The 13910-nt window shown below is 36.0% G+C and overlaps 1 protein-coding gene across 1 annotated transcript; it reads left to right on the forward strand.

Moving 5' to 3' along the window:
* Positions 1-1368: 1368 nt before the first annotated feature.
* Positions 1369-3399, forward strand: LOC128995645 (zinc finger BED domain-containing protein 5-like). Its single transcript, XM_054420662.1, has one exon. The coding sequence runs from the start codon at positions 1369-1371 to the stop codon at positions 3397-3399; it is 2031 nt and encodes a 676-aa protein (XP_054276637.1).
* The last annotated feature ends 10511 nt before the right edge of the window (positions 3400-13910 follow it).

Here is a 13910-nt window from a genome sequence, read left to right on the forward strand (position 1 = left end):
GATACAGTATGTGTTTTTACTCAGGAGCTGTAGTGGAAAAAAGCTGGACTTTTATATACAACCATAGTGGTTGACAGTGTTTGTTTATTCAACTATTACTCCAACCTTATAATGTCGACTCTGTAAGTCGTACAAAAAATATATTAAAAATGACTTATTAATGTTCAATCAAATATTATGGGTATTTATTAAGGAACCGTGAAACTAAATCCTTTTAAGTTATATTCTACAAAATAGTTGATGATTTACTTAAGAGAAAGGTATCCATTTTCAGGATAGTTCACTTCCTTTATCAGGTTTTCTCTTATTCTGTATAGTTTTATAATAAAGAGACACAGACATAGGCTTACTTTGTATTACAATCTGCCCTTAAATCCCAATGAATCTTTCTTTTGTGTGATAAATATTCAATAATCTCACAAAGTCGTAGTATAGCAAATAGCATTATCCTCTCTTTAATATTACAATTAGAGATAGTTAAATCTATTTTTCGACAGGGTTCAATAACTTTTATAAGTTTTAGGAATAAGAAGTGAATTGAGTATCCAAAGAATTATCATCATGTCTGTAATAATTGAATATGCCAAAGACATGTCTAATCTGAAATAATTAAATTGCATGGCTTTCCTTTTTATTTAAAAGAATACAAAAATACAAAATTATGACTTGGCTTAAGCCAATGAAATTTGATATCAGTGCCGTGTTCCTTACTTCTTCAACTACTACTAATGCCAGATCCAACCACTATGTGATCGACCGTTTAATCTCTTCACAATAAGTTAAAAACCATCTGAAGAAAAATCAATGCTCTGCCAATTTTGAATCATCTTCTGTGATCACTGTGGTCTAAGGCAGCGTTTCCCAACCTGTGGTACGCGTACCACTAGTGGTACGCAACGGTGACTGCGGTGGTACGCAGTGACGTACGAGTAGGCATAGTAATTTCACCATTTTTTGCACCGGTGTGCCACTATTAACAATTAATTGACCACCGGCAACTGTAGGCCTATCTAGTTAAACAATACATTAGAACAAGGACGAGTTAATTTGTTAGATAGCTATTACAGTTACTGGCTTATAACAGTAGCAGTCAAGTAATATGTGCGAGATTCAAAATTCATGCCCCCAGTCATCAGGCGATAGGCAGTACGAGTACAGTACATGCACGGATTCGGAAATGATCGGGATGGCTCGGCACTCGGCTCGTCAGCGCTGCGATTCCCCACCACAGTTCATTGACCTCTGTAGTCGCTCACTAGTCAGTCGCTACTCTATTTCTGTCAGTGTCAGTTTAGTGGAATTCACTGTGTGATTCACTGTGTATTTGTTTGAGGTTAGTTTCCTTTGTGCTTACGGTACGCTGTTGATATGGATAAGTTTTTAAAACGAAGTCAACCTGGTCCTTCAACCAGTAGTTCTCAACCTAAAGTTTTCAAAATTAGTGAGAGTGAATTGAACACTGTTGGTGGTCCTTCAACCAGTTCTTATGGGTCTAAAACTATTCAAAGTGATATGAAAACTGTTGGCAGTAGTTCTGAAGGTACGGACACGCCTACTGAACGTGATGTAGCCCCGACTAGTAGGCCTACTCAGTCATCCAAAAGTACAGCTAAGGTAATTAAAAAAGAGATCAGACGAAAGTACGACCCTAGTTATTTAGCTTTTGGGTTTACTTACACTGGGGATTTAAATGAGCCTACTCCACAGTGTGTTATTTGTATGGAAACATTATCCAAACATAGTATGAAACCGTCCCTTCTCATGAGGCATTTCAATACAAAACACCATAATTTAAAAGGGAAACCTGTGGCTTATTTTAAAAATAAAGAAAGTGAGCTTAAAGGTAGCAAAAACACAATGAGCTCATTTTCATCTCTTAACACTCGAGCAGTTGAAGCATCGTACAAAGTAAGTTTAAGAATTGCTCAAGAAGCTAAACCACATACGATTGGTGAATCCTTAATCCTACCTGCTGCCAAAGATATGGTTTCTTCAATTTTAGGAGAAAAAGAAGCAAAGCTGCTTGATGTTGTGTCGTTATCTAACAACACGGTAACACGAAGAGTAAAAGACATGGCGTTAGATGTCAAACGCATGTTAATCGAGAAAATAAAGAAGAGTCCATATTTTTCACTGCAAATTGACGAAACAACAGACATTACAAATATGCCGAATTTGCTGTGTTATGTTAGATATGAAGACAGTAACAGGGTAAATGAAGACATGTTATTTTGTGAGATATTACCGACACATACAACTGGTGAAGACATTTTTGTTAAATTAAATGGTTTTATAAATGAGCATGATCTGGATTGGAACAAGTGCGTGGGACTTTGTACTGACGGAGCCGCCGCAATGGTAGGTCGCCACTCTGGGGTTGTGGCTAGAGTAAAACAAGTAGCCACCCAAGCAACATTCACTCACTGTTGTTTGCATCGAGAGGCTTTGGTAAGCAAAAATTGCCCTGAGAGCCTAAAGAAGGTTTTAAGCCAAGCTGTTAAAACAGTAAATTTTATCAAGGCACGTGCTTTACATTCTCGTTTGTTTGCAATACTGTGTGATGATATGGGTAGTTTGCACAGACAGCTATTGCTACACACCGAGGTCAGATGGCTATCGAGAGGAAAGGTTTTGACTCGTCTGTTTGAGCTACGCAATGAGGTTTTTGTATTTTTGTCCGACAAAAACTTTGAATTTAAGGACTGCTTCGCAGATGAACTGTGGATGAGTAGGTTGGTGTATCTGGCAGAAATATTTTCAAAGCTCAACGAACTCAACCAAAGTTTGCAAGGAAATAACAACACCCCTTTTCGAGTTAATGACAAAGTATCTGCAATGAAAAAGAAGCTGAACCAAGGAGCGAAAGAAGCAGAAGAAAAAAAGATTTCACTGTTTCCTACTCTTGAGAGTTTTGTTGACGAAAATGACATCCAACTTAGTCCTGAATTTCTGGCTGACATTAAAAACCATTGTCTCAGCTTAATTAACAGCTACAACCTTTACTTTCCTGAGGACTTGAATGAATATTCCTGGATCCAAAACCCGTTTGCAGAGATAGAAATGGCACCAGACAACTTGACTGCACCAGAAAAAGAACAGTTGTTTGAACTAAACTGTGATTCGGAACTTCGGCAACAATTTTCAAGAATGATGCTTGTGGACTTCTGGGTCGAAAGGCGTGTGGATTACGGACAAGTAGCTGACAAAGCAGTTAAATTTTTGCTTCCATTTTCAACTTCATACCTGTGTGAGACAGCCTTTTCATCTCTTGTGTACCTTAAGAACAAATATCGAAACAGACTTCTAAATGTGGAAAATGATCTCCGTTTAAGGCTAAGCAATCTTCGACCAGACATTCCAAAGCTAGCTTCCAAAATTCAAGCTCAACCTTCTCATTGACGTTTTTTTGTATTCTGTTGTCTTTTCCATTTTTTGTTGCAATAGGCCTATGTGTCATATCTAGAGCTTGTTTCTTGTTCATTTTACTGTAATTCATTAAATGTTGCAACACTACACAGAATTTTATATTTCATCCTTTTGGTTGTAAAGATTAGTTAGGTTTACACAATATTAAAGATTTTTCCATAGTTAACTAGGTATTCATACTTCACGACTAGGTGGTACGTGACATTTTTTGGTCTAGTGAAGTGGTACACCAGTAAAAAAGGTTGGGAAACACTGGTCTAAGGAAGCAACACTATTGATGTACAACCTCAGTTGACGGTTACAAGCATGGAGTAAAGTGTTAAGATGTAAACAATTCGTGTAAGGAGCGAAGTGAGTTTCGTGGAGGTTGAAATGATGTCGGCCGGATGCATCATGGTTGTTATCAAGGTTGTTCATCAGTCTCGTTTGAGACACTATTCAAAGTAATGGAATTTCGCTCTTGAATTACAGTGTAAGAATAAGACACTGCCTAATGATAGGGGACATCTCTTAAGACTATTAAGTACAACAGTAAATTGGGATGGAAAATGCCTGAAATAGTAGTGTATGAAGTAAACAACATGGCGTTGGTCTCAGATTTGTTCTAGCCTTGCTGGCTGCGACAGGAGCTTGATACAGACCTTAATCTACAGACAGCCCTCACATTAGGGTGTGGAAACAGCTTTATTTATTTTGAATTAGATGGATGGAAAATGTAATGGAAGTAAATTAAAAAAGCTAGACCAATTCCATTAGACATTTTAGTTGTATTTATGTTATTGCCAAAATATTTATACAACATCTAGCATTAGAGGTTGCCATTTTGTAAACCCGAGTCTTAACATACCTATTTTGTCTTAGTGATATACTGTAGCCTAATGAATACATACATAATGTGCAATGCAAATAGTATTATAATTAAGTATTAGTTAAAATAAACAATCTATACTTATAGATTAGCATGTTTTCTTTGACCCTACGCTGTACGACCCAGTAATATTTAATCTGTGATTGACTTCACTAGACTTAACACAGAAAAGTTACTCATTTCAACAAGAAGGTAAAAGGTATGTCAGTAACAGAGGGATGCAATTTTACAAACTATCATAGACTTTAAATACTGCAAGAATTTCACCTTTCTTGTAAATTATGAAGCCCTTAAGGCTGATTAGGCTTGTATTCAATTTGGGTTAATTTTGAGTAGCTGATGTTGGCTATATTATTTTCAATCATTTTATGACAGTGTAAAAGTTTACTATTACAATTAAATACAATTTTTAGTTTTAAGGTATGTAGGTTTTAAAGGACACAGCAGTCTCTACTTATACCTGATAAAAAAATACTGTAACAATAGTTTTCAATTCCTCAATAAGGATGAAAAAACTATAAGGCTGGAGGATATGTAATCTACAATTTTTGTTTGAATAAGCATTATTGTATCTCAGTAAGTTAGGAAAACACCCACAATTGGTGTAAGCAGAGGTGCTAAAATGTGTCTAAATTCCTTTGGGGCTCTGCCCCAGTGGCCTTTAAATTCCCATCCTATGTTATTCTTATGGAGGAAAAACGGGGTTTTGTCACAGCTAATTACAGAGAAAGGCTGGGCGTAGAAACTTGGTAGGGGTCTCTAAAGAGAAGTCTTAGTCTGTAGATGAGCCATCAAAAGAGAAACAAGGTAAATTCCCTTGGGGCTCTGCCCCAGAGGCCTTTAAAGTTCCCTCTTCAGATGTGTTTACATTACGACCATATGCATACATTTACACTACTTTTGAATGAAACAGCTATTAATATTTAAATTGTGATTTACTAAATTTGTCTAAACTAAGTATTTGGAATGGTTTTTTTTCTGATTTTAAAATCGATTTTCTTCTGAAACGTGCCATGTTTTGCAATATAATGTTCTATTACCAAATCAGTGGAAAATCCTAATATCACAGTAACTCACAGTAATTATTTCTTATGGAGTTAACTTATATCTATTGTTTGGGTTGGTTTCTGCCTTTTTTACCACTTCTTGGAGATTACAATAGAAAAAAAATGTTTGTTTTTTTAGTTTATAATCGTTATTATAGACAACCTAATGTGGCTATGAGTGGGGAAAATTTGTAGAAAAGACTAAAACACAAGGTCAGCTTTTGAAAAAAGATAAGATATTTACAAAAAATTTTGATTATATCTAACTGCTGTGTACATCTTGAGTATTTCCATAATCTTTGAGTCGACTCTTATAAAGTCATCGGAAATTATGACTGTTATTCGTTTTAAAATAACGCCTGTAATGCTTCGCAATTGCTCGAATTCGAGCAACAGGTACACTAGTTTTAAATGAAAAAGTTGTCTTCCTTGTTGCTTTTTACATTGTACTACAGACAAAAATAATTAAATAAAGACTGTCAGCCGTACTGCGGTTACCATAGGTTATGGCGCACACCCCTGGGAGCGCCATGTAGTTACGGTGTATGCGCTATGTAATCACATGGCGCTCCCAGCGGTGTGCACCAGAACCTATGGTAACCGCAACACAGCTGACAGTCTATATTTAATTCTTTTTGTCTATTCGTTTTTGTAAAAAAACTAGGAAATAATTTACATAGTTACATTTTTTAGCTAAATTAAAAAGTACTCTATTTTGTTTTAAAATTGTTGCCTTATCCTACATATAAACTTAATTAATAGTATTTCTAATTCCAAACTTAGCCCAACTATTGTTGTGCACTTTGAACCAACACAGTTTACCCAATATCCAGCCAACTTCTTGAAATAAACTTGTACGTACCTGAATAATGCTGATCATATTGAGAGGACATTTAGGGCTTATTACAAAAATAATTAAGGTTATAGCCTAAGAGTTTGTAATTTTACAAACCTCTTGTGGTGCTCAGGATAGCCCCTTCTCTGACTCCATTCTCTTTTCTTGGTAGGGGAATGAGATGCCATCTGTTTCGTCTTCGTCTTACATCATTCCCATTACTCAATGATACTATGCAGGATCGAGGTAGATTGCATGTAGTTCTTATGGTTCCATTCGCACTTATATCTTTAACCCAGATCCTCTCTCCTACTGCTAAAGGTGGAAGTTTTTTGACGCCTCTTCTGTTGTCAAAGTTTTTCTTGACTCTGTCTCTTATTTTCTTGTCTTCAACCTCCTTGACCCTCCACACAATGCAGCCATGATGATTATCTCTTCCAGAATATCAGTTGACTAGAAACCCCCCCCCCCCCTACGTCCCAACAGCCCTAAAACACCTCTACACAAACCCTTAGAAAACCCTATGAACCTACTTTCCAACCTGATTGATGTATGAGCAAAGATTCATTGACCCAACCTCACCTTTCACTCTCGTTCGACAATAACTTTCTTAAATACCCCTGGATGGACATTCTAAAAATTTCTTTCAACCAATACACAGAAAAAAAACAACTCTAAACCATTTTAGCCAGTGGCCACTTTTTTAAGTAATTAAATAGGACAGGTCATTAGATCTTCCGACTTTCGCTGCCCCCCTCTGACCTATTACACCCCATAACCCTGGCCCTGACTAACCTACCATTATTCAGCCCTTGTCCCTGACTCAAAAAAACCCTCCCTCCTTAAACCCCCCTCTAACCTACATTTTTTAAATTCCCATGTCCCTGTCTAGCCTAAAATATTTTCCCCAGCCCTGTCAAAGACGGAAGTACTAAGGACCTGTTTGATTATAAACAAAATGTAAAACAAATATATAAATATTAAATATTAAATTTTAATTTTAACAACATAAAATTAAATGCCCCTATCACTGAGAAAGCTATAAGTTCCCCTCCTTTTAGATGTATGAAAAGATGTAGATTCAATTGACTGTAAATAAATCATTTGTCCCTACTCTACGACAGATACCGCAGAAAACCTTGTGGATAAAAAACCTCGGAAGAGTCTATCAACAAAAATAACTCAAAACAATTATTCCTTTCACTCTAATATAGGAAATACAAAACATATACAAATCAAGTTCCAGATTTTGTGGGATGGATTAAAAGCTAGAGGTAATATTCGACTGGACACATTTTGAGGAAAGACAACAGTTCAATATAAAAAATACATGAGGAACTGTCCTGAAGGCAGAAGACAAGCATGATGGTAGGACCAGGTTCAGAGAGTTATAAGGATTGAGAAATGTGGGGCTCAATGAAGACAATGTTGCAGACCGAAACCACAGTAGAGGCAGTTTTGATGAGGTTAAATACTGATTGTAGTACGAGTGGTGATTTCAGTAATAAGTAAGCAAAAAAAAGACTGGTCATTAGAACTTTTGACTTTTGCTGCCCCCCTCTGACCTATAACCCCATAACCCTGGCCCTTACTAACCTACCATTAATCAGCCCATGTACCTGAGTAAAAAATCCCTCCCCCCTTAAACCCCCCTCTAACCTTACTTACTTACTTACTGCTGTGGCCACTGGTACCCTAGATGGTACTTGGCCTCCCCAACACACTGCCTCCATAGGTCTCTGGTTCTTGCATCTTCCTTCCTTCTCCCTAACTTCCTCAGGTCTTTCTCCACTTGGTCGAACCATCTAAGTTTCGGTCTTCCAAGGGGTCTTCTACCTTCTGGGTTATTCCTCAAGATGTTCTTTGATAGGGAGTTGTCATCTTTTCTTAGAATATGCCCTGCCCATCTCAGTCTTCTGCTCCGTACCTCAGCGACAATATCCGGATCCTTAAATAATTCTCTAAGTTCCCAATTATGTCTCAATCTCCATTGTCCATCCTCAAAAATCGGTCCGTACACTTTCCTCAAAATCTTGTTCTCAAATACAATAGCTTTCCTTTCTGATTTCTTGCTTAAGATCCAATTTTCTGAACCATACAGGAGAACTGGTCTGATGATTGTCTTATAAATCCTGAGTTTGGTGGTGTGGGATATTATTTTTGAAGTTAGTAACTTGTGACAGATCGAAAAACTTGTTTGTACTAGGTTTAATCTATTTTGTATTTCTAGCTCTTCATCATTATCGCTGGTGAGGATGACTCCCTAATACTTGAAATTTGTTACTTTTTCAAATTTATACTCTTCAATTTCAATGTAGTTGTTATTTTGGTATCTTGGTTGGTCATTATCTAATTTTCTTCCATATGTCATAAACTTGGGTTTCTCTTCATTTATGTATAGCCCCATTTTTCTTGTATGTTCAATAAGCATTTTTGTTACATCTTTCATTTCTTCTATATTATGTGTAATTAATACTATGTCATCTGCAAAAGCTAGCAAGTTTATGTTTGTTCCTATCTTAATCCCTACTTCTGTCTTTCTTGTTTCCTGAAGGGCCCCTCCAACCTACATTTTTTAAATTCCCTTTCCCTGTCTAGCCTAATAGATTTTTCCCAGCCCTGTCAAAGGCAAAAGTCCTAAGGACCTGTCTAATTCCTAAATATTTAATGTAAGTTTTGTGACCTTGAGTGACTTTTATATCAAAATTATCTATTATCTATGAACTGGCTGTACCTGCGGGCTTTGCCCCGTTTAACTTCATAAGTATTCGCATGGCTCAATCACGTCCTGGTTATATTGGACTAGACATATTTTGGGGAAAGAAAACTCAATAGTAAAAAACCACATTGAGAAATATTCCTAAAGGGTAAATGGGGTAGGGTGGTCATTTCAGTAGTAAATAAGTAAGTTTACAGGTCATTTAAACTTCCAACCATCGATGCCCCCCTCTGACCTATAACCCCATAACCCTGGCCCTGGCTATCCTAGCATGATTCAGCCCTTGTCCCTGAGTCAATCAAACCCTCCCCCCTTAAACCCCCCTCTAACCTACATTTTTAAATTCCCACGTCCCTGTCTAGCCTAATACATTTTTCCCTGCCCTGTCTAAGATGGAAGTACTAAGGACCTGTTTTATATTTTACATTTGTGACCTTAAATTTCTTTTATAACAAAATTCTCTATGAAAAAGACACATCAAATCAGATGTAGGGCTGTACTTATAGATCCGTTACCGAGAAACCATTTGTCCCTCCTCCAAAAAAGACCCCAATAGGAAACCTGAGGAAAAAAACATCAATAGTTCTTTCAACAAAAGTAACCCAAGACAATTCCTTGCACTCTTAGCAGTTATGTTGGACGGACACATTTTGTAGAATGAAAAGAACTCAACAATGAAAACATTTGAGAAATGTTCCTGAAGGCAGAAAGACCAATTGATAAGCCAAAAACAAGATGGTGGGATCATATATGAGTGAAAATTTAAAAACGTACGTTTTCAGGAAACACACTTTGCAAATTTTTTTCCCCTTTTTTCAAAACTTTTATTATTTTTTTGATTTCATTAACATTTGAAGTTTCATAAAATGTCCATGGTAACGCAATATCTTTGGTAGTTTTTTTTTTAAAGAGCATCTTTAGTGGAAAAACACAAAATCCTGTCACGACCATAACAGACGTTTAAATGAATATTAAAAATAGTTAATATTATTTTTATAACTATGTTTTGCTATAAACTAATTTACTTTTATGACCATTATACATTAAAAAGGTCACTGAGCTTTTAGTATATTTGGTTTTTCTAGAAAAAAATAAAAAACTCAAAAAAATTGAAAAAAAGCCAATAATATCTTTTTAAGTTTGTATAACTCCGAAAAAACTTACCTGAGACCCGAAAAATCGTTATGTTTGCATTGAGGCGTGCTTCTTTTGTGTATAAAACATTGAAATATGACGATATTTTAATTTTTGAAATTTTTATGACAGAAATCATAAACGTGATGGTCAGGGACAAGCGGTACGGTCGTGAATTTTATAAAAAAATCTAAATCTTTCTAAACAATCCTTTAATTATACTATTAGTTATAATAAAAATATGTGTTTCAATTGAACTAAACTGTTCAAATTACAATTATATTAAAGTTATTGTCACGACCAAACACACTATAATCCATAAGGCTGGATAGGTCGTGAAAAAACCCGCGATGGTCGTGAAACTTTGGTCGTGAAATTACGTGTTATTTGGCTCTGTTCTGGCGGTAGCTCTGCACCTCATGTTCGAGGATACAAAGTGGACTTCTAGGTTAATCTAGCAATTGAAATATCTTATAAACAAAAATTAACACCATGTCTACTTCATCGAATGACTATGTACGGTCATGGACACACCAAAATTACAAAAACCACAACCTTTCCTGTATTAATCTTGTAATTCCTCCTTTCAACTCGAAACGACCGGCACTACAATCCTGACGTACACCCCGAACTAGTCTCTAAAACCAACTGACTCCATCAACGCCAGGCTTGCCACTGTCGTGCTCCAAAGTTGAAAAATTTTCCCAAATGGTCGTGACGCCAAATCGAGGGACAGACTTATTATGTCATGGTAGTCAGTTTGCAATGACAATAAAATTATAATATGCTCCTTTTTTGTAAGTTTAATAACCATTGATGACATAAAAATATGGCTTTATATATTGCTGCATGAATAATTAGTCTAAAAACAGCGTGAAAGTTGGAAAATGTACCCTAGGGACACGTCATGGTCGTGAATTTCGAGACTTTAAAAATACGAAAAAAATACCTAGAACCTATTTAAAACCAAATAAATGTGTGTAACATGTTGCAGTTGCCCCCATCCCAAAAAATATTAAAATACATAATAATAAACTACAAATCCAGTAGCTGCGAAGTAAAAGGCCAGGGACATGAAAACGTACGTTTTTAAATTTTCACTCATATATGAGAAAGTTAGGGCCTGATGAGGAGAATTCTGTAGAAGTGGGGTGATGACTATCTCAGTTAGTAAGTCAATAAGTATACAGGTCTTTAGAAACTTCCGACTTTTGATGCCCCCCTCTAACCTACCTCACCCAATAACCCTGGTCCTGACTAATCTAATATTATTAGTAAGCCCTCGTCCCTGAGTCAATTGAACCCTCCCCCCTTAAACCCCCCTCTAACCTACATTTTTTATTCCCATTTCCCTGTCTAGCCTAACACATTTTTCCCAGCCCTGTCAAAGGCGGAAGTACTAAGGACCTGTTTTAGTTAATTTTTGTAATCTTGAACTTTTTTCATAACAAATTTTCTGACCGTAAAAAATATTATCAATCCACTTGCTATTGGATGTATGTACTGATTGAGATTCTTTTGATGAGAAACAATTCACCCCTACTTTAAGACAGATGCAAAAGAACAACTCCAATTAATTGCTTCTTGGCACAGCAAAACAAGTCTTCTCACCAGGACAACTGGAACATCTGAACATCAATTACATGGTTAAAATATGGTTTAAGTATTACCTTGAATTAAAATAAATTAAAAATAGTTCTTTGATACGACACATTGTTTAAAATTGAACATATATTTATAAAACTGAGGCATGTAAAATGTTTTTGCAATGGTGTTTATCAACGATATAAAAATGTCACTACCAGGCCCGCTTTTATAAATGGTCAGACTGGGCATGCCCCCCAACCACCGCCCGCCCACACTAGGAAAAAGTGGGCACTGCTTTTGGGTTGGCCAGGGCTTCACTGACACTTAATGCAGCCCTGGTCACTACAAAAGTAGTGTATGGTAAAAACCTTTGATCTAGTTTAAGAACAAATTTGTATTCTTGAAAGGTAATCACAAACTGTTATAAAATTCTTTTTAGGAAGTATTTCCTTTACTTTGTGAAATCATTTTTAGAAATTGTAATATTGTCTTTATGATTCTTTTTTTATATCTTAATCATACTATACTAGTTATTATAATTTAAATTAAATTGCTGAAGAATGATCATAAATACTTACTTTTCCTCCACTTTGTTGAGACCCTTGAAATTCTTCAAGAAGGTGGCTGGACCCAAAATTATGACTTAATTGTTTTGATTACTACATTAAAACTGTGTTGGTTCAAAGGCTAAACAGGGAAATTACAATGGTAAACCTAATAAAGTTAATATTCCTGCAGTTAAGTTTAACAATGTAATTTTCATTTAAAATTAATGATTAGTTTTTTAGTATGCTTTAAATGAGATCTCTATAACGTATCAGATCCTCTCTACCAATGTAAAGCAAAACAAGAGCTGTGTGCAATCCTTATTAAACTCACTAATGTTGTCAACTTCCACCCAAGTGGGACATTGTCTATTTGGGGTCTATTTCCACTCCAGCTAAGCCACACAGTAGCCAATTCAATATGGAGCTGTACAGGGATTTGAACCCGTGCATGTACTGTAGGCGAGAGTTAAGAAGTCCTCTGAGCCCTGGCCTATTCTAAAAATGCAGGCGCTTGCTACTTGAGATCTAGGTGGGCCGAGCGGGTTACTCATGTTCCACGCGGCTGTCAGGGCTCACATCCACTGCGTTAAAACCAAAAGAGCACCTGCAAATACCGCACGGCAACACACAAACATTGCTGCATTCGCTTTGGCTCAGAGGACTTCTTAACTCTCGCCTACAGTAGAAAGACCTCAACACTTCACTTGTCATATCAACGCCTAAGCCAGCTGAGCTATGCTACCTTTGACCAAACAGGTAGATTTATTTATTTATATACGGCAAACACCATTTTACATTGTACATTGCAATTTTTTACAGATGGCCAAAAAAATATGACGTAATAATACATGCGTGTGACCATTACAGCTATCTACTACCTACACTTAAAATTAACGAAACAAAGTTGAGAAAAAAATATGATTGCCACTCTAAGTACCTGGTAGCACTAGTGCTCATAGGTTACATACAACACATTACTCAAAAGTCAGTGGGTTACTATAGTACGACCATATCGTGGTGAAATATGGCATATGGCTAATGGATTAATAGTAAAAATAACTATAGTAAACCTAATCGAGTAAGTTATTATCCCTGCAATGAAGCTTAACAGTTATTCTTATTTAACCTTAATGGTTAGTTTTTTTAGTGATTTTTAATGAGATCTCTAAAAATAGATTACTAACAATTTCAATTCATGCCATGCCCCCCATGAAAGGTTGTCCAATTATTCACCTGGAAAATTTGCTTTAAATGCATATTAAATGTGAGTACTGAGCTAAAAATAAGTTCACAAGATCAGGCAACATAAGGGTTTTCGATTATTGATGAAGACCACACAGATTTTTATGCTGGCATCACATGTGCAATACATAAAAATCAAAATTAACATCAAAACATTATTATTTTGGTTAGCCTTAACCTTAGCTAAGTTCTGATAGCTATAGGAGCTAAATTATATTTATTTAAGTACTGGTACATCTACAATCAATACAATAAATTATACCATCAACTGGATGGAATAATTGTAGCTGTATGTTTTATTCTTCAGTAAGCTACAGAAAATGTCCATGATAGATGACATTTCATATTGCTCTCAACCCTTTTAATATCTCTACTCTACTTGTTACCAAACCATACTGCATTATATCCACTTTACTATTACCGGTATATTAAACTCAAGTCTCTATTTCTACTAAAGAAAATTAATCCCATTTTTCATTTAAATTTTTACGATTATTTTGAAATT

The sequence above is a fragment of the Macrosteles quadrilineatus genome, unplaced genomic scaffold (assembly GCF_028750875.1).
Source record: "Macrosteles quadrilineatus isolate MER2022 unplaced genomic scaffold, UCM_ALF_1.0 Scaffold_5__1_contigs__length_97177068, whole genome shotgun sequence".
Classification (NCBI taxonomy): domain Eukaryota; kingdom Metazoa; phylum Arthropoda; class Insecta; order Hemiptera; family Cicadellidae; genus Macrosteles; species Macrosteles quadrilineatus.